The sequence below is a fragment of the Alligator sinensis genome, unplaced genomic scaffold (assembly GCF_000455745.1).
Source record: "Alligator sinensis unplaced genomic scaffold, ASM45574v1 scaffold628_1, whole genome shotgun sequence".
Classification (NCBI taxonomy): domain Eukaryota; kingdom Metazoa; phylum Chordata; order Crocodylia; family Alligatoridae; genus Alligator; species Alligator sinensis.
The window spans coordinates 1,403,448-1,421,644 of NW_005841873.1; the positions used below are offsets into that span (position 1 = coordinate 1,403,448).

An 18,197-nucleotide genomic window follows, 5' to 3' on the forward strand; every position below is an offset into this window, starting at 1 on the left:
ACATTTAAAGGCGCAGCCCTGCCGGCTATGAGTCACCGCTCCCGGGGCGCGCACGACCCCGCTCCAGGGGTGCCCGCTGCCAGCACCCGCAGCTTTTGCTTCGTCTTTGCCCAAAATCTCGCAGTGGGGAGAGAGCCAACACCGCTCCCCTCACCCGGCCAGCGCTTGAGCACGTGGCTCCTCTCCCAGCCAGGCTTTGGGGCGAGGGAGCTGTGTGGGGGGGAAGTCTGGGATAGTCACCTCCTTCCCTCATCTCTCACTAAAACTCCCACCCAGCCTTTGGGACAGCTGATCTCTTTTTGGGGGGGAAATCTGGGATGTGTAGTATAGTACTATATGTATACTACATATATGTATAGTATAGTATAGTATGCAAATCTGGGATATTTACCACCCTCCTCCTGGGGAATTTTCCCCTCATCTCTCACTAAAATTCCCACCTAACCTTCGGGACAGCTGATTTCTTTTTTGGGGAAATCTGGGATTTATCATATATCATATCATATCATATCTCATGTCATGTAAATCTGGGATATTTACCTCCCTCCTCCTTCCCTCATCTCTCACTAAAACTCCCACCCAGGCTTCGGGACAGCTGAACTCTTTTTTGGGGGAAATCTGGGATGTATAGTATAGTATAGTACTATATGTATACTATATATATAATATAGTATAGTATAGTATGTAAATCTGGGATATTTACCACCCTCCTCCTGGGGAATTTTCCCCTCATCTCTCACTAAAACTCCCACCCAGCCTTTGGGACAGCTGATCTCTTTTTTAGGGAAATCTGGGATTTATCATATCATATCATATCATATCATGTAAATCTGGGATATTTACCACTCTCCTCCTGAGGAATTCCCCCCTCATCTCTCACTAAAACTCCCACCCAGCCTTTGGGACAGCTGATCTCTTTTTGGGGTATATCTGGGGTGTAGTTGGTAGCCATGTTGAGACAAAAGGAAATCTTTCCTGCCTGGTGCAGGGGGCTGGACCCGATGATCTCCCGAGGTCCCTTCCAGCCTCGCAATCTATGAATATGAATCGATGAAATGCGGAAGTCTAGAACTCTTGGTTCAGAGATGATACCTGTTATTAGACCAACTAAGACATCGCCAAAAAAAAAAAGACCTTTTTCGGCAAGATTTCTGGCTCACGCACCCTTCCTCAGGCTCAGGGAAAATTAAAGATGCTAAAAAGTCCCCATAGGTAGAAAATAAACTTCACTTTTGCATTTCTAAAATGAAGTTTATAAAATTAAGTTTATTTTCTACCTCACTTTTTGCACACATAAAATGAAGTTTATAGAGAAGACTAGACTGTCGCCTTGCTGGGGTCACCTGACCCCCCCGTTGTCTTTCCTGCTTGGTGCAGGGGGCTGGACCCGATGATCTTCTGAGGTCCCGTCCGGCCTTACAATCTATGAAAATGAAGTTTATTTTCTACCTTACTTTTGCACACATAAAATGAAGTTTATAAAATTAAGTTGATTTTCTACCTACAGGGACTTTTTACCACCTTTAATTTTCCCTGAGGCTGAGGAAGGGCACGGGAGCCTGAAAGCTTGCAGAAAAAGATCTTTTTTGTTTGTGATTTCTTAGTCGGTCTAATAGCAGGTATCATCTCTGAACCAAGAGTTGTAGACTTTTGCATTTCTTTTGGTCTCAGTCCAACACAGCAACCAAATACATCCCAGATTTACCCAAAGAGATCAGCTGTCCCAAAGGCTGGGTGGGAGTTTTAGTGAGAGATGAGGGAAAGTCCCCCAGGAGGAGGGTGGTAAAGTGCTGGAAGGGGCTACCAGAGAGGTGGTGGGCTCTCTCCACCCTTGGATGTTGTTGGCAGACAAAGCCTTATCTGCGATGATCTAGCTGGGGATGGTCCTGCTTGGAGCAGGGGGCTGGACCAGACCCCCTGAGGTCCCCTCCAATCCTCATTTTCTATGTTTCGGTAGCAGAAAGTGGGTAAGTAGCCCTTGCCAAGCAGGCGGAAAATTTCCAACCATTTTGAGCTTTTTTTAAATTTCCCCTCTCAAAGCATCTGAAGCCAGGAAAAATGGTAAAAAACCAGCCTAATTCCAAGGGGAAAGGGAACACTGATTCCCCAAATGGACTCAGCTGGAGGATTGGGGCCCTTCCTTGCCTGTGAAACAGCGGTGAGTTCAGGCGCTCTGCTTCTCCGCTCACCGGCTCAAGGCACGACTGCTTCCAACACTGCCAGTCCCAACTGCTTGCCTGTTTTCGCCTACCTGGGAACAAATATGGGTCACCTGTATACACGGCATAAATCTTCATTAAACTTCTTTCCTGCACTGCCTCCTTCAGACCCATGCCTGCTTTGTAATGGAAGCATACCCCGCTTAGCCGTGTCCTAACCAGAAGAGTCAGTTTTGGACCTTACTGTAACCCCAACCTGAGCCAGAAGTAAAGCAAGCAGCTAGCAGAGCTCCTTGAAAGTGATGGTAGCTAGCGAGCTCCTCCGCTCTCTCCCCTCATCCTTCAGGGCTTCTAATAGCAACCCTCCAAAAGCCTTCAAAAGGGAGGGAGCTAATCAGGACTAGCACTGACATCACCGTGTGCTTAAATCGGTGCTATTTGCATTCGGTCCACATAAGTGCATACCCCTTTTTCAGTCCCAAAGCCGTGCACTCAAATGAAGTATGTGAATAATCATGCCTTCATTAACCATCGTACACGTATTCCCAGCACAATCCTACTGCAGAGTCCTGAACGCCATTCTGGAGTGCCAGGTATACATCCCACAAGCACTGCTTTCAATATGGCATTGTAAGATGAGCTAGCGCGAAGGGATGCAGTAATACATTATTAAGAACTGCATTAGGAGCAATGAAGTAAAAAAATCGCATGAGGTTGAGATTTAAGCATTTTTTTTGGAGACAAGATGGCGGTGTGACGGTGCATTGGGAAATCGTGTGAGCACAGCTCTTAGGATGCCGTGTGAATGGCAGACACGTCACTGAGTGCTGTCAGCCCCAGGATGCTGAATATCATCATTGATAGTCACTGGATACAGCAGAAGTTGCGAACACGCAGTACCTCCCAGCACTGGGCCTTGTGTGACACAAAGGTACTCTTTATACGCAGCTGACTTTGATAAAGCATGCGGCCTGAAGTGAGGAGACATTATCTTCCTGCTGTACTGCATGAGATAACTCAGATCCCTCCTTGTGCTTAAAATCATTGCTGCAAAATGGAGGCATGTGGCAAGGCCAGGTACAAAAGCAAAAGCTGCTCATAAATTATAACTTGCATTTCGTGACTTCTAGTATTGTTACTAAATGTTTAATGGGAAATTACAAGGCGGATCAGGATACTCTTTTAAACGTAAGCTTGAGAATGATTCGCCCTGTAAACCCTTTCAACCAGAATAATGCCAACAAGCTCTGGTGATGTCAGTGTTGCCAAACCAAAGTATTAAAAAAAAAATCCTGAGATTAGGTTAAATATAACAAAGTTGGGGTTCTTTTTATTTGCTGTCTTGTTTCGGACTCTACAAGGTGCCCTTGCTTCACAGTTTTAAGCTCAGAGTCTCGTGCAGCCTCTTGATGGCAAGCAGCTAGGTTTTAACAAAATCAGCTCACAATAAGATGGTGAGATTTGGCCAGCAGTACAGAGAGGCGTTTTTAAACCCACCATTGAAAGAGGTACTTTGGACACAGAACAAAGCAGTTGTTGCACAGCAGCGCCGTGCAAAATTATAAGATAGGGAGCAAAGAAAAATGCTCAGTTAGCTACTACCTGGATAATTTGAAGGTTGGTAAAGTATAATTGCCCACACTGGAAATTAGCCAGGACATCCTGGTTAACAAGTCTGCACTGGTAAGAAATGTGGTAGGATCCCCTGTGACCACAGTTGGTTAGATCTTTCAGCTTTATGTCTCATGACAAAGACATATGTAATTACATTATAAAGAAAATGAGGAAGTTTATGCCAGCGCTATATAAAAGTTGACATGAAATATAACAGTGGCCAGAGTGAATGTTCTCTTCTCTGTTGCATGCCACTACATTTCTTTCTTTGCTGGTGCTTTTGAAAGAAATTTTAGTTTAATTGAGCTCTCTTTCAGTCCTAATATGTAAAGACTAAGATTCATTAGGCTGCTTCCTCTTAGATGGTAGCGATTTCAGAGTTGCATTTGAATTGCAGTGACCCTCACAGGCGTTTTAAGGACTAGGGTCCTGTTTTGCCAGGCACTGCACACAACAGAGACAAGACCTGTGTTGACAGCACAGGCCAATCTTTTTAGCAGATGTACCACAAATTAAGCCCCACTCCCTTCCTGGATACCAATTCTGATCCCCTTCCCTTCTCAATTTGCTGCATGCCTGATCTGCTGCTCTGCTTTCTGCCCTCCATACTCTGGTGCATACCATGCAAAGAAGCTACCCATGCTACTTGCAGCAGGCATGCAGCAGGTTGGCCACCCTTATAGGACACCGCTAAAAATGACCTGCTTAAGGATTACTTCAGAAACAGGAGCAAGCAACCTGCTTAAAAACTGACTCAAGGATGCTAAGCAAAAAGTAATGATAAAAGCAGTTTAACACATTGTGAAATCTCTAAGAGACAGACTGCTGGGAAAGAATCGTCCCTTAGAGATCTGGGAAGGGGGAAGAACTTGTTAGTTAAAGGTGGGCTTTTTCAAAGCACTCCGCACTGGTTTCCTGTGGAAATGCACCATGTAAGAGCTGGGTATTATCAGATCTGTTACTGCAGAGATTGTAGTGGGACCAGAGCTTGGCCAACGTGGAGTGCATTTGAAAATTCACCCCACCGTCTCCATGTTGGTAAGAGATATAAACTGGCAAGAAAAAGGCCTGCTAAGCATATGCTAATGCACAATTCTCATTCAGGAAAGGGCAGAAAAAGCAGTCAAAGTTACCAGCACAAAAGCTTACAAATGAAGGAACCTCTGCTGCCTCATGGCAGAGCTTTCTGATGGCATCACGCACGCACACAGGACACAGAGGTCCCCTGAGACCCCTTAGTGGAATAATCTTTTAATACCACTATTTTCCACTAGCAGTTCAGATTGCAAGATACCAGAGTAAACACCATTACACTGATAGGGAGAGTCCATACCTCGCACTCCAGGAATTTATGTTGCATCCAATTATTCTCTCTTCTGAATACAAGTTTTTATTAGGTGTACATTAACATGGCACTAGGTCATTTCCATTCATGGAGATCGGAACATCTCACCCTTAACTAATGGCACAGAACGCTTTAGGCGAAAGGCACCAGATATTCCTCGATTTCTTAAGCACGCTCACAAATCAATGAGTGATGTAATGGATGAAAGCTGGAAAATATGTCTGAGAAGCATACCTAGCAACTCTAGTGACACTATGATCATTCTTTTGCATGAACACAGAGCATAGCAACAAACAGACTTTCCACTCTCTACCAAATATATACACATTTTGCCCCAAGGGAGGGCATGAGACTGATTTTAAACCCATTCCTCAATACACCTCTGAAAGGTGCACCTACACTACCATGATGAGCAGTAAGAACCTGTAAAGCGCAGGAGGCTATTGCTTCTTATAACCAGACCTTTTTGCTTACTTTCTTTAGCTCCATCATCATGATACAAGAGGGGCTTAACGGTTCACAGATGGAGATCTGAAGCTTTGCAGTGCATTGTCATTGAAGAATCAATGAGAAGGACAACAACGCTTTTCAAAGAAGTTGAGCACCCTTGGTTCTTCCACAGGAGCGCTCTGCTTCTGAAATCAAATCCTGTGAGACAGAGCAGAGGTCCTAAGGACACACTTATGTATTTATTTTATTTAAAAAAACAGGTTTTTTAAAGTAAGATTTAACTTGCACGGAAAAAAAATATCAGTCCTTGTGGAAAAAGGGAAGAGTTGCACTAAAACACAGTCAAAAGGAAGAATAAATTTAAGACATTGAGAGTGGACAGAATATTGAAGAGGAGCATGTAAAGCAATTAGGTCCAAAGAAAATGGCTTGTGCAGCATTAGACTGTGTACATAGAAATGTCACATCAGAGAGCAAGGTGGTCCTTGAGTTTCATTTATGGCACCTGAGCCACTTGAATCCGTAATTCTGTTCAGGGCTTGCCACCAGAAAATGCAGACGATCTGGAAAGAAGTCAGGGAGAAGCAACAAAAATGATATGGGGTGGCTTGATTTACGATTACAGCAGTATGAATAGCGGGCACTGTATGTGTGAATATACACTCATTCAAAAACTAATTTAGATTCAACCACGTTAAAACCGTTACAGGCCCACCTTCAACAAACAGCCTAGACGTTGAGCTTTCCCAGGATGAATACCTGTGCAAAGACTGAACGTTGGACAAACTAATAAGGAGGAAATCAAACAGATAAATAAGCAGAGGTTGGCGGAGCACTAGTTAGCAGTGGGAAGACTACATGTCTGGATACTGTAAATACCAAGGAGGAAAAGGAATGAGTGTATTAGGTAGAAAGGAAATGTTAACTAGAAGTTATGAGATAAAAGGCTGAATGTAACAGACAGCTTCCTGAAAACAAAATTTGCTAGTCTTGTCCATGGTAGGCATCCGTGACCAGGTTAGATTCTGATCCTAAGTTACTACAAGGTGAAAACCAGACTTCAGTCACATTACACTGGGTTTCAGTCAGGGTAGCCATGCTCAGAAGAGTGCCTTTTACATCTTCCATGGAGAATTTGAACCAGCAATTTCACCCCTACCCCAGGAAACGTGTTACTCTAATGCTTACTACAGTGAGATACGCTGTTTCTGCAGTATTTGTTCATGAGACCTGTGTACATAACACTGCAGAATTCCTGCAAAATGCCTTTATCTTAAACACACCAGGCTTAATCCTCCACCAGCTTTTGGCCCGTGTAGTGCCAGGAACCTCAGGAAAGCAGGAAATAATTTCCCACAGTCAGGACACATGTAACTGAATCCAAACGTCCTTCCCCTGCAGTATCTCACTTGAAACTTAGGATAAATAGGACCCAGGATCAGAGTATTTGAATCATGGCTGTAGCAATGCAGATAACTGATGATTACCAGGTACTGATTACTATAATAGCAGTGAAGGAGTTGTAATCCATAGAACTCTTTACATTCAAAAGAGAAGGACGTGCTTTCTGTGTGCTTCCACTGCACTGCCATAATATGCTGTGGATTTATTTATGTCGTTGGGCTCTTTATTGATTAATGCTGTTGGGAGATTTAACCAGCAAATCAATTACCCTGCCAGAGTGGACCCAAGATGTACGATTTCCCCCATCTCCATTGAGTAGATTTAAACCCTATGAATTATTGAAGGCAGCACTTTTATGTACTCAGCGAGGTGTCCTGGCAAGGGGATTCAGAAGTTCCTCTTGCACTTTAATGTCAGATGCATGCCAAATGCTGACGGCCGGCTCCAGGCACTGTAGCCTTGCTTGGTGTTCAAAACAGTCAACACTCGCATCAAGGGCCATTAGCTAACCTGCTTGTCACACTGCTGATTATATTAAAATGAGGTCTTACTGATAAACAGGAGACACGCTGCAAAGCAGTGAACTTTCTGGCTAATTTGAGGCAAAATGATGCTGAAATGAATGCTATTTCTCTTCACATCACTAGGCATCACCGTGGACTTTCCAATGGGAGGCAAACACACCTGCCCTATCAGATCTTGATAACGCACCTGTCCTTAATAGCAGCCACCTGTCTTTGTTACAGGGATGCTCAAAACTGCTGGCCAATCAGCACAGTTAAGCCCTGTCCATAGTCAGAGGTCAGGTTTTCTCCCCTCCCCTTTCCCCAAGCAAAGCTGCTGGGTAAATGCAGGGGGACTGCAAGAGATCCTGGGGTTGACACCTGTATTTAAGCCCACGGAAGTCAATGGGACACTTTCTGTTGATTCCAGACAGCTTTGGATCAAACTCTTGGTACAGAAAGTCCCACTCCAGCTCTTCCTGTGACCTGTGTGTTTTTGAGGGGGTGGTTACGGGCTGCATCCAGCTAAAAATACATGGCAGCCTCATGGTAGGGTGGCAACTTTCCATAGGGACCATCATATGCTAGACCTAAGAGGTCATGAGGAGGGCTACTCACCCCACAGATCAGGGCAGAACCAACCCTGTGAAGAGAGATGGTGTGATTCATTCCCAGAGACTGTGTCTAATGATCATTCCCTACCGCTGGCAGATCACAGCCAAAAGCAGATCCTCAGCCCACAGGACCGCTTTGCAGAGGAGTTTGGGTGGGCCATGAAACCACATCTCTTTCCTGCAGTTCTGGTGGCTGCTGAAAAGTGACCTTGAGACAGCCAATGCCTCCATAAATGCTGCAGAAGCGTCCAGCTTTCCATACCAAACTTTAACAAAGATCTGGACAAGTGGACAGCATTCAGAGAAGAGCAACTAAAATGATGAGATGCCCAGAAAGCATGACATTGAGGAACGATTGTGAGAAATGGGATGATGCAGTTTAGAGGAGATGGAGGAGAGGTTCGGTAAGCATCTGAAGAGCTAAGGCCTGCTCCTTTTTCAAAAAGAGGACTGTCAGATACCTGAGATGGATGTTTTAAGCAGATAAGCCCATTTGGAGCATTATGAATGCAATGCCTTTGCCCCTGGAAGGAGGCAGGGACATCTGTGGCCACAGACAACTCTTGGTGCTTAGGAACACAGTGACAGCTGGCTTTCTTTTCAGCTTTCAAGGTCATCTACATACTTGGCTGGCTGCATGCTTTTTTCCCTTGTTTGCTTGAAAGGGCAGAGAGAGGTGTCAGGAAATGCCAGCTAGTAAAACACAAGACTTCTCCCGTACCCTGGCCAAGTCACTCAGAGATTTCTACACTTTGTCTTGTATTTATTTGAGGCAGGGATCAAGACCATCTTACACTCACTGGTGAGTGGTTACTCACCAAAGTCGCCTCGCCCCATATCAATGGGAATAAAGGTTCTGCCCTCATGCGGAGTTGTGCCCTAACCCACCAGGGCAGACCTGTCAGACATGAGCCTCCTTCCTTGTGGAGTTAAGGAATTGTTAGAAGTAATTCCCAGGTGTGCTTAGGCTGTTGGGATGATACTAAAGCCTCCCTCACCCTAAGCATCAGTGGTCCCAGTTTGTTTTTCCTTCATTGGGCTCCCACAGCCTTCCATACTAAAAATCAAAAGAATCCGCAATATATCCCAAAGGCCTGGTTTTAAGAAATACTGAGCATGTGAAGCTCATCCTGAGATGCTGTAGGTAGATATTCTTCTGCAAAATGAGGTCCCCAAATGACCTGATCATGGACCTGGGTCCCCAGCTCTTATCCTTGCAGCTCTCCAGGAGAGGATGCCTTATAAAACTGTAATAAAGCACAAAGATATTTGCAGTAAATCATCCCCACCACTGCCATTTAGAGTAGTGGTTCTGCTGGGGATGGGGCGACTATTACAAAATACATCAGCTGCCTTCAGGGAGCCGGTAAGTCAGCGCTATCCCCACTTTTCATGCAAGCAAATTTCTAAGAAGGGTGGAAAATAGTCAGCATGGCGAAGAAGGCTGGCAAGAGAGGGACAGCATCAAGAAAGGGGTTATTTATTGTGGACAAGCTTTGTGAGGCTGAGCTCTCCTAGGCAGCAGAACAGCTTCCATGGGTGGAAGCCCGAGAATACAGTCTTACTGCAAGACAATCTACTAGGAACAAATAAAATGTGCTCCCCAGTTCCCGTGGAGCAACTGCACAGGCCTTCCTGTTGTGACAAGCATGCTTCTCAAGCCAAAGTAATGCTGCCAAAAAATCTCCATTGAGTCCAGTTTGAATTTTTTAATTAATTCCCCTCTCTATATTCGTTGCCCCATGAATAGTCTAGCAAACAACGCCCTGGCATGCACGACACGCTGTAAATAACTAGTGGAGATTAGTCGCTGTAAATTCAGGATTGAATTTATTACTGGGATTGTTTGCCCAGAGAAGAAATTTGAGAAAGGCACTGGGTTGGGACTCAGGACATCTCTGCCACAGACTCCCCATGTGACCTTGGGCAGGTCACATAAGGCCAGACTTTTTAAAGGTATTAAAGGGCTTAACTCGCACTGATTTTGCCTTTTCTCTCATTTATACAGCAAGTTCCCCAGACATGGAGCATCTCTTACCTACACGTGTAGAGCACACAGCACAACGAGGCTCCGCTCTTGACCTGACTTTGACATGGTCCTATAGTACACATGACAAATCTGAGTTATGCGCCTCGAATCAGGGAGCAGAAACATGACACATGACCTATATATCCATAACATGTGGCCTTAATTCCCAGTGCAACAAGTTGCAGATTGAGATTCATTGGCAAACGATCTCTAATCACTAATAAGGTTAAGAAAATAATCTCCTTGAAATGAAGAGAAGAGGCTATTTTCACTGCACGCAGTATTTGTTAAGAATTGTTTGCCCAGGGCTGCTGTAGCCACTGCCAGTTCTGGCGCTCTCAAGGGGCAGTACAGACAGCACTAATGGTTCAGCTAATTAGACAGGTTAACCCTAATGTCTCCCAACAGAGGACTTTGTTTTTATTGACACTGCACAATGTTACTCGATGCAGTCAAGTTAATGGATTTCCAGACATTTGGAAGACACCGGGACTGGCAGAACTGGTTTGGAAGATCATTCTGGATTCTGTGAACTGTGGGTATTTTCCATGAGTCACTTGAAGTTTTAGTCAAACATTCTGTGACTCACATTAAACTAAACTAACAAAGACCAGAGGGGGAAAAAAACCTCATTTAGCTGATGTTGAATCACAAGGGTCAGTTTAAAATTAACGTGGTCCGTTACAGTGAACTTCAGCATCCTCATCCTTCATGGTGATGAATTTCACGGGAAGATGCTTGCCTACTCCTTGCATGGGGGTTACGTAATTAAGATGTGATCATTTTTTCTCCCTGCTTCAGAGCTTAATTGCAAACACATGCAGACACACACAACCTTAAAGTAGAAAACCAAAGCAACAACAAAAACTCCTGAGTGCTATGGCATTTTTATGTATCTGCATGCCAGATGATCCAAAAATCCCTTACAAATGCTCACGTGCTTAACTAAACTCACCGGACCAGTGAGTGACAGTAATCATGACATAAAATGTTTCCAGGGTCCTGCCCTACATGAAATGGGTACTAAAGTGCTGCGACTTCAGGCCCAGATTTTGCAAAAAGAAAAAGAAAAGCAAACAACTCCCCCCTTCCCTCTCTCCCCCTGCACCTGTTTAACTTTCCATCCCCAGGCAGTCTTAAAGGCCCTTGTGCTGGGCACTGGACAGAAATGTGATTAGGGAAGCAGCCCGGGATTTTGGAAATCTGGATTCCATTCCATGCTTTGCTACAGATTTCCCGGGTGGTAATTTAGAGCACAGGGAAAGGGAGCAGTGTAACTATTCCAGTATAATTATGCTGGCATAATTCTTACTGTGGGCAAGCCTTTAGTCTTGCAATCTGCTGTCTTGTAAAGACATCATATCGTGGCCCTATCTCAAAGGGGTGTGGTGAGGAGATACACTGCAGCCACCTACAATAAACGGCTGACTCTTGAATGCTCCTTGATCTCAGCTAAGATTCGAGTCAACCCCAGACATCCACGGGGGAATAAAAGGAGAGAAGCTGCTTTGCTCCCTTTTATGCAGCATTCTGGTTTTCAGTATTTCACAGCCACCAACTCCTGGTTTGAACGTTTTGCAGATCAAGAGACACCAGCTATGTGTTAATACCTACCATTCAGACTATCACATGCCTTTCTGTTTAACTGACCATGAACACCCACTAAAATCCAACAAAATATTAGGGAAAAATATTCTGGAAAGCTGGGTGTGAGATGAGAAAAACATGACCACAAAGGGATACAGCTAAAATTGCAGAAAATGGAGGGGTAAACACTGAAATGACCCATTTGAAGAGGTTGTGGGAGATGGGTTTGGTGTGGTTTGATTTTGAAATGATAAACTTTGCATGCAGTTCATTGGGTTGGGATGCCTCGATAGAACTGTCATGTCCTGTGTTAGAAAAACTAGATCCTTCCTTACAATCTTAACCTCCGACAATAATATACAATCTTCCACTCAAAGGACTCCAAACACTTTACAATCATCAGTTCATTATGATGAGGAGGCCCTATTCTGATCGGCTTCTGAGACCTTCTGTATAATACAGGCCATGGCATTTTACCCAGTCACACCACATTGCACCCAATAATGTTGGCTTTAAATCAACACTGGAGCTTTTTCTACAAGACCTCCACATAACAGAGAATTTACCATATTCCTTACATTAAAAAAACAAAACCCAAACTTCACATTACACCCCTGTGAGGTAAATGTGGTTATTCTTTTGCCAATGGATAAATTAAGACAGAGAGGGTAGATAGCCGTTCTGAAATCACAAAGCAAATCCGTGGCAAAGGTAAGCAGCAAACCCAAGAGTCCTGTGGCTTAGTCCTGTGCTTTTTTAAAACAATGGCAACAACAAAGGGGTCTTAGCATAGAGTAGAAACCATGCAGGAGGGAGACACAAGCCAAGATAGCCCTCCAAGGCTTATTCAATGGAGCTTCTTCCCCTTGAGGAGCTCATGGAGGTAGATTTGGGGGGTGGGCTTGGAGTTCACTGCGAAGTCCTCCCACGCTCTCTCCCCTGAACCATACTCCCACTGGTTAGCCACCCACAGGCCACATTAAATGCTGAAGGCTCCTGCCATAATACCTATGTCCATACTGCTCTTAGCAACATTCATTTGGGGGCATGTCAGCCATTGCTGGAAGGGGCATGCTGGAGAGCATGGGCAAATCTGCACTTCCTTTTCTCTATCGTTTTTTTCCTCCTTCCTTCCCAAAAGATAAACACAGGCATAGGAAGCCAGAAAACACTGGACAACGGTTTGAGGAATTTGCATCCTGGCTCATTCATCAGAGCAGTGTATTCATCTCAGCTGGTATAAGTGGTCCTAGCCACACGATCGTACACCTGTTTAGACAACAGCTCTTATCCTCGGTTAGAGATCCGGCTTCAAATGGATGCTACAGTGATTACCTGTGTATTCTCTGTGTTAGATGTCACGGGCAGATTTATAAGGCCATAATGCAGAAGGCTAATTGTGCTGGGTAAGATGTATCGTTACATAATGCCCAGAAATTTTATTCCTATGAAACTTACATGGAACAAGTCATTACCTGGGATCAGGATAAATGTCCCTTCCAAGATGCATGCTCGGTTTCTCTCAGTCTCTCGTGCCCTCCTCTCATTCATGTCATTGCCTATAAATGAGAGAAGGAGGGAGACGAGGTCCCTGTAATGATGACATTTCATTTTCATTTATTCAGTCACCCACAGAGGTTTGCTCGGTGTATGTTTCATTGCAACGGGGGTTTTGTACCTTTTATAACTGAACACTGGCTACCCACACAAACGGGGGAACTACGCTTACAACCACCATGACACCATCAACAACACAAAGAACAACTCGGTTAACACCAGCTCTGCTATTCAAATTGAGAACTGCAACACACACCACGCCCAGAAGCATCAATTAAATTCATCGCTAACTGAATTCATGATGGACCTGCCAGGGTGGTTTAACATTAATCAGTTTGGCAGGCTGCGTACATGCAGAAACTTGAGCAAATTACACTGCGCTATAATAATATAAGTGCACTTGGCCTACACCAGTCACAGAGCCAGTTAAGTTGCAATTTCCATGCACAACATAGACCAGCTGAGGCAGCTCACTGCTGGCTCACATGTTTTAGACATTTGCATTGACTTAGCACTGGCTAGCATGAATGACTTTGAGATCAGGCCTTTCACGCACTGACTTTATAGGAAAGGAATTCTGATGCCTTATGTAACGTACTATAATGCCATGCTGCAAAGCACACGCATGCTTCCTACATCACACAGGAAGCATACCAACCTTTCTCATGTAATCAGCATGACATCATCCATTTCAAGGCAGGGCTTTTACAGAGTACTGCAGAAGTGGTTAATTATTTAGTATTTCTGCTAATGCTTACAAGGTGCCATGCAATATTCAGCAGCCAGGCTTGCAACAATGGCATTTCTCTAGCAGGTCCTTGCCAGCTATCCAGTTGTTCTGGCCTCAAGCTTTAGCTATACTAGACAGGTTTTGCTTAAATACCCGATGGTTGGAGGCCCATTGGTGATAGTAAGTGCAGACAAGGGAGCATCAAGGTGGTTACAAGTACAGCAGATGGTCTCCATGATTGCAGGCACTAGGGAAGCAAAGGTGAGGAATGTTATTAGAATAAAGCTCATGCAGACAAACTTTGAATCCTCAATGTGCGATGATTCAAGCCAGTATAACACCTTCTCTGTGCCTGTGCAAAATCAATGGCCTGATCTATTAGTGCCAGTTTACATCATCCTGGCTTTATTTGCTATTAGCCAAGACACTAAGGCCTCCTTGATGTTTACATACTAACTTCATTAAAGTGTAATGCATCTTATCAGGCACTGCTTGTTGTAATGGGTTTGCTTTGTACATGTGTTTTCCAGGAAAGTTTCCAGCTGCACTCCTTGGGCCGACTGCAAGAACTGCTATTGACTGTTTTTAAGCCACTACACTGCTTTGGAGGTTTCGGCCTAAGCTTCGCTTGTGCAGTTATTCTGATGAGAAGTGAAAGATGCTGCCTTGCCTGTCTCACTGTCCAGGGAGATAGGGTCCTTCCTCTACCCTGTGGTTTCTTCTTAACCTGGAGGGACCACAGCTAATGGTGAGAAGACTTTTGCGAGTCTCCTGTGCATCCCTTGCTTGGCCTCCCAGCAACAACTGTCAAAAATGGGGACAGCTTGATGCAAACTCTTGTCTATCAGCATGAAAGCAAACCGGGTGCAAGCATGGGACGAAGCAGGCCTCTGGTGGGTGATTTCTGAATACCGCATAGCGCCGGGGGTAGAAGGGATTGAGCTTTGGGCAGGAGAATGGGGAAGCTGAAAGCTCCACCAGGGAGGAACCTCTCTGGAAACAGCGGGACAAGCAAAGAGGGTTTAACGCTGTGGACAACACCACAAGACAAGCCTGATAGCTGAAAAAAGCTGCAAGAATGGCAGAAGATTATGTGGCTTTTGCAGGGGCTTGCAAGCTAGAGGGACATCCACTAAACACGCAGTTGAGATCTTCAGATCTTTTTCCTCGGTTTGCAGGTAACTCCTGTCAATCACTGCTCTCCCAGCCTGGCTGCCAACTGGTACTCTGGCCTCATCAAGTTCCTCAGCCACCTGAAGTACCAAGAGACACATTGCTTTCCTCATCCAATTACTGATAAGGAAGATTAGGAAACTCCACAAGTCCAGATTTGTTTGCAAACTGCTTCCTCTGGGGCTTGGGTCCTGCCATCCCAATGGACCTGTTAGACTCTTGACTCATTAATTCCCTCCCAGAGCTGCTGCTGTACTGGATCCCAGTTGCCCTGGGCCCCCTCTCCATCAAGTACCCTATCTTTATCATGGCATCTTCAGTAGCCATGTCTACCTGGAGGGCTAATTCCTCCAATATCCCCAAACAACTTTAACTGCATAGGTGGAAAGCCGGGAATTTTATGCTGAGAGGAAGCCCAGAGCACCAGGAGGATTCAGAACCACTTCAGGGGCTGATCGCAGACCTCACACCTCTTGATGTGGCTGTCCCAGTAGACAGGGGCATGGCACCAAGGCAAGAGCAGTGCCCCACTGTCCCATGATCCCGGGCTGGGATGCTATGAATCCCAGCCCTCTCTGCTCAAGAGAGGGGCTGAAAGGACTAGTTGGTACTGAATTTCCATGGAGGTTTTTCTGCTTTCTTTCTTCCGAAGAAAAGCAAGTTGCTCCTTTTGTCCGAATATATTCATGGCAGAGCCCACTCTCACTGACGGGACTAGGAGCAGAATCTGTCCCGCCATGATTACAGCTTGCGTTATCTCCACTTAGACAGAAACACATAATAAATATTGTGAGATTACAACTTGTGTTATCTCTGGCTCTATAGAAACACAATAAATACTGGTGGGTTGCAGTGGGTGTTATCTCTGGTTATAGAGGAGCGTGCAATAACTCCAGGTAATTTCCCTGTTTGTTACTTCACTATCGAATCTCCTTGGGTCTGCTTTAACTTACACAACAGCAGCACGCCACCTTGCTGACTTACATTATGTGACTGCTTTCCCACAGAAATCATGAGAAAAGGTCAGACATGCAGGGAACTACAGCAGGCTGAGTCCAGGGACGTCCTTAAGGACCTGAATATTTTTAGATCTAATGGCTTGTTTTAACTCGAAAGGGTGTGAAAATCCAAATCATGGCCCTGACCCTTTTTTTACTTGTCCTGCTTTATTAAAAACAAGTTGGACTGGTTGAATGTTTCTGTGTTCGGGAATTAGTCAAGCCGGACTCTCGGGTTTGATGTTTGGCCCCATCAGTAGCTCACCAGTTGACCCACAGCAAATGGTTTAAGGCTAGGTTATAATCCCCATTGATCACATGAGCAGTTCCATCAATGCCAATGAGGCTACTTGTGTGAGTAAGCACTCACCCAAGCGAATATGCGGCTTAGCTACCATAAAGCAATTAATTAATGTTCACAAAGCACTTAAGCTCCTTGGGAGATTCCAGACCCAGAGAATTAGGTGTCCAAATTCCACTGAAATGCAGCTGGAGCTGGGGAGCTCAGTCACTGACGGCTGGGAATATCAAAGGCAAGGCACAGCACAGGCACAAGGCTGTTACTTCTTGCAGCAGAAATATTTTCATCCAGGCCAATGATCTGTATTCCACATTTCCACACCATAGCAAATAACGGTGGCTGGGCGTGGGGTTTACGACGGAAACATGCAGCTTCCCATTAAACCCACAACTGGAAGTCGGGAAATTCTGATGATGATCTCTTCTGCAAACTTTCTGAAGAGTCTAACTCCACTGTCTCTGCTCGGTGCTTTCCCACTGCCATGCTTCTCTCAATTAAAAGCCCACTGTTCATTTTAAACGGCCTTGAGGGGCTGAAAAGGGGAAACTAGCTTGATTGAAATCCTGCATGTAGTGCCAGTAGACTTTGCTTAAGCTCGTCATTTATTGCCTGAATGGAAAGAGCAACAGTGAACATGAACATTTGCTCTCCCCTTTATTCCTGGCAGGGTCCCGGTGGCCCACATGCGAGCGCTTTGCACTTGTTGTCGGTCGGGCTGGCGGAGGAGTGACAGGTGCGTATCGGGTGGAATCAATGCACGGCACAAGCAGATGTCCTGAGTGCCTCCCACACCCCAGCTCGGAGCATAAATGCCAGCAACTAGTTTTATCAAGCTTTGCCTGGTTGCTGAGTTCGCTGACTACCAGAGCTTCCCAGATGCTTATCAGCACATGGATCAAGCATGGCCATTTATCACAGAAAACAGCCCAGCGGAGAAACTCCCAGCGGAGAAACTCCAGCAGATAAAGTTCGCAGGTCAGAGGTGCTTTGCTGAACTGAAAGGAGCTAAAAAAAAGCCCCTGGACACAAACACAAGTCAGGGAACATTTAGACCCCAATCCAGCTGAAAGCCACATCTGCAGTTTGCTGAGCCAGAGGGCTAAAACTAATTGGCACAACATGAATTACTAATAAAACTCCACCAGAACCCTGTAAGCTGGGAAAATATTATTATACCTATTTTATGGACAGGGAAACTGCAGCAAAAAGGGGGTGAAGTGACTTGACAAAGGTCACATAGTTAGTCAATGGCAGAGACAGGCCTAGCACCCCAGACCTCTGGCATGAAGCACTAATCACTAGGCAGCACTTACTTTGCAAGGACATGACCTCACCTAGTGTCACAGCTCGCATACCTTGCATGCATTCTTTGCAGAGTGCCTAAAATACAAGGCAGGGAGCAAGCAGCTTGATCAACCCTGGGTTGACCTTCCTGAATAACTTCTCTGGCATGAAGAGGCAACCCAAAGCCTTTGCTCTTTTGTGCATACTTCAGGAGTGAATGGACTTACACCATGTTGATGTCAGGGACTGTCCTTGGAGAGCTTTCCAGTGGTGTAACTGGTATTAATAGAGCACCAGCACAAGGTGGCTGTGGAACAGCCTTCCAGTGGGAGTAGCAATGGCAAAGCACTTGATCAACGAATGGTCCATCTAGCCCAGAGTACTCCATCTCTGTTAGTGTCAGATAGTAGATGCTTTAGATGGAGAGGATATGAACTGGGCCTGTCTTG

The 18,197-nt window shown here is 45.1% G+C and overlaps 1 protein-coding gene across 1 annotated transcript in view; it reads right to left on the minus strand.

Annotated features, from left to right (window-relative positions):
* The window catches only part of ULK1 (unc-51 like autophagy activating kinase 1), a 91,127-nt gene extending 90,567 nt beyond the window's left edge, over positions 1-560 (minus strand). The window contains 1 exon segment of the mRNA XM_025195649.1: positions 541-560. Coding sequence (XP_025051434.1) covers positions 541-560 — 20 coding nt within the window.
* Positions 561-18,197: the final 17,637 nt, after the last annotated feature.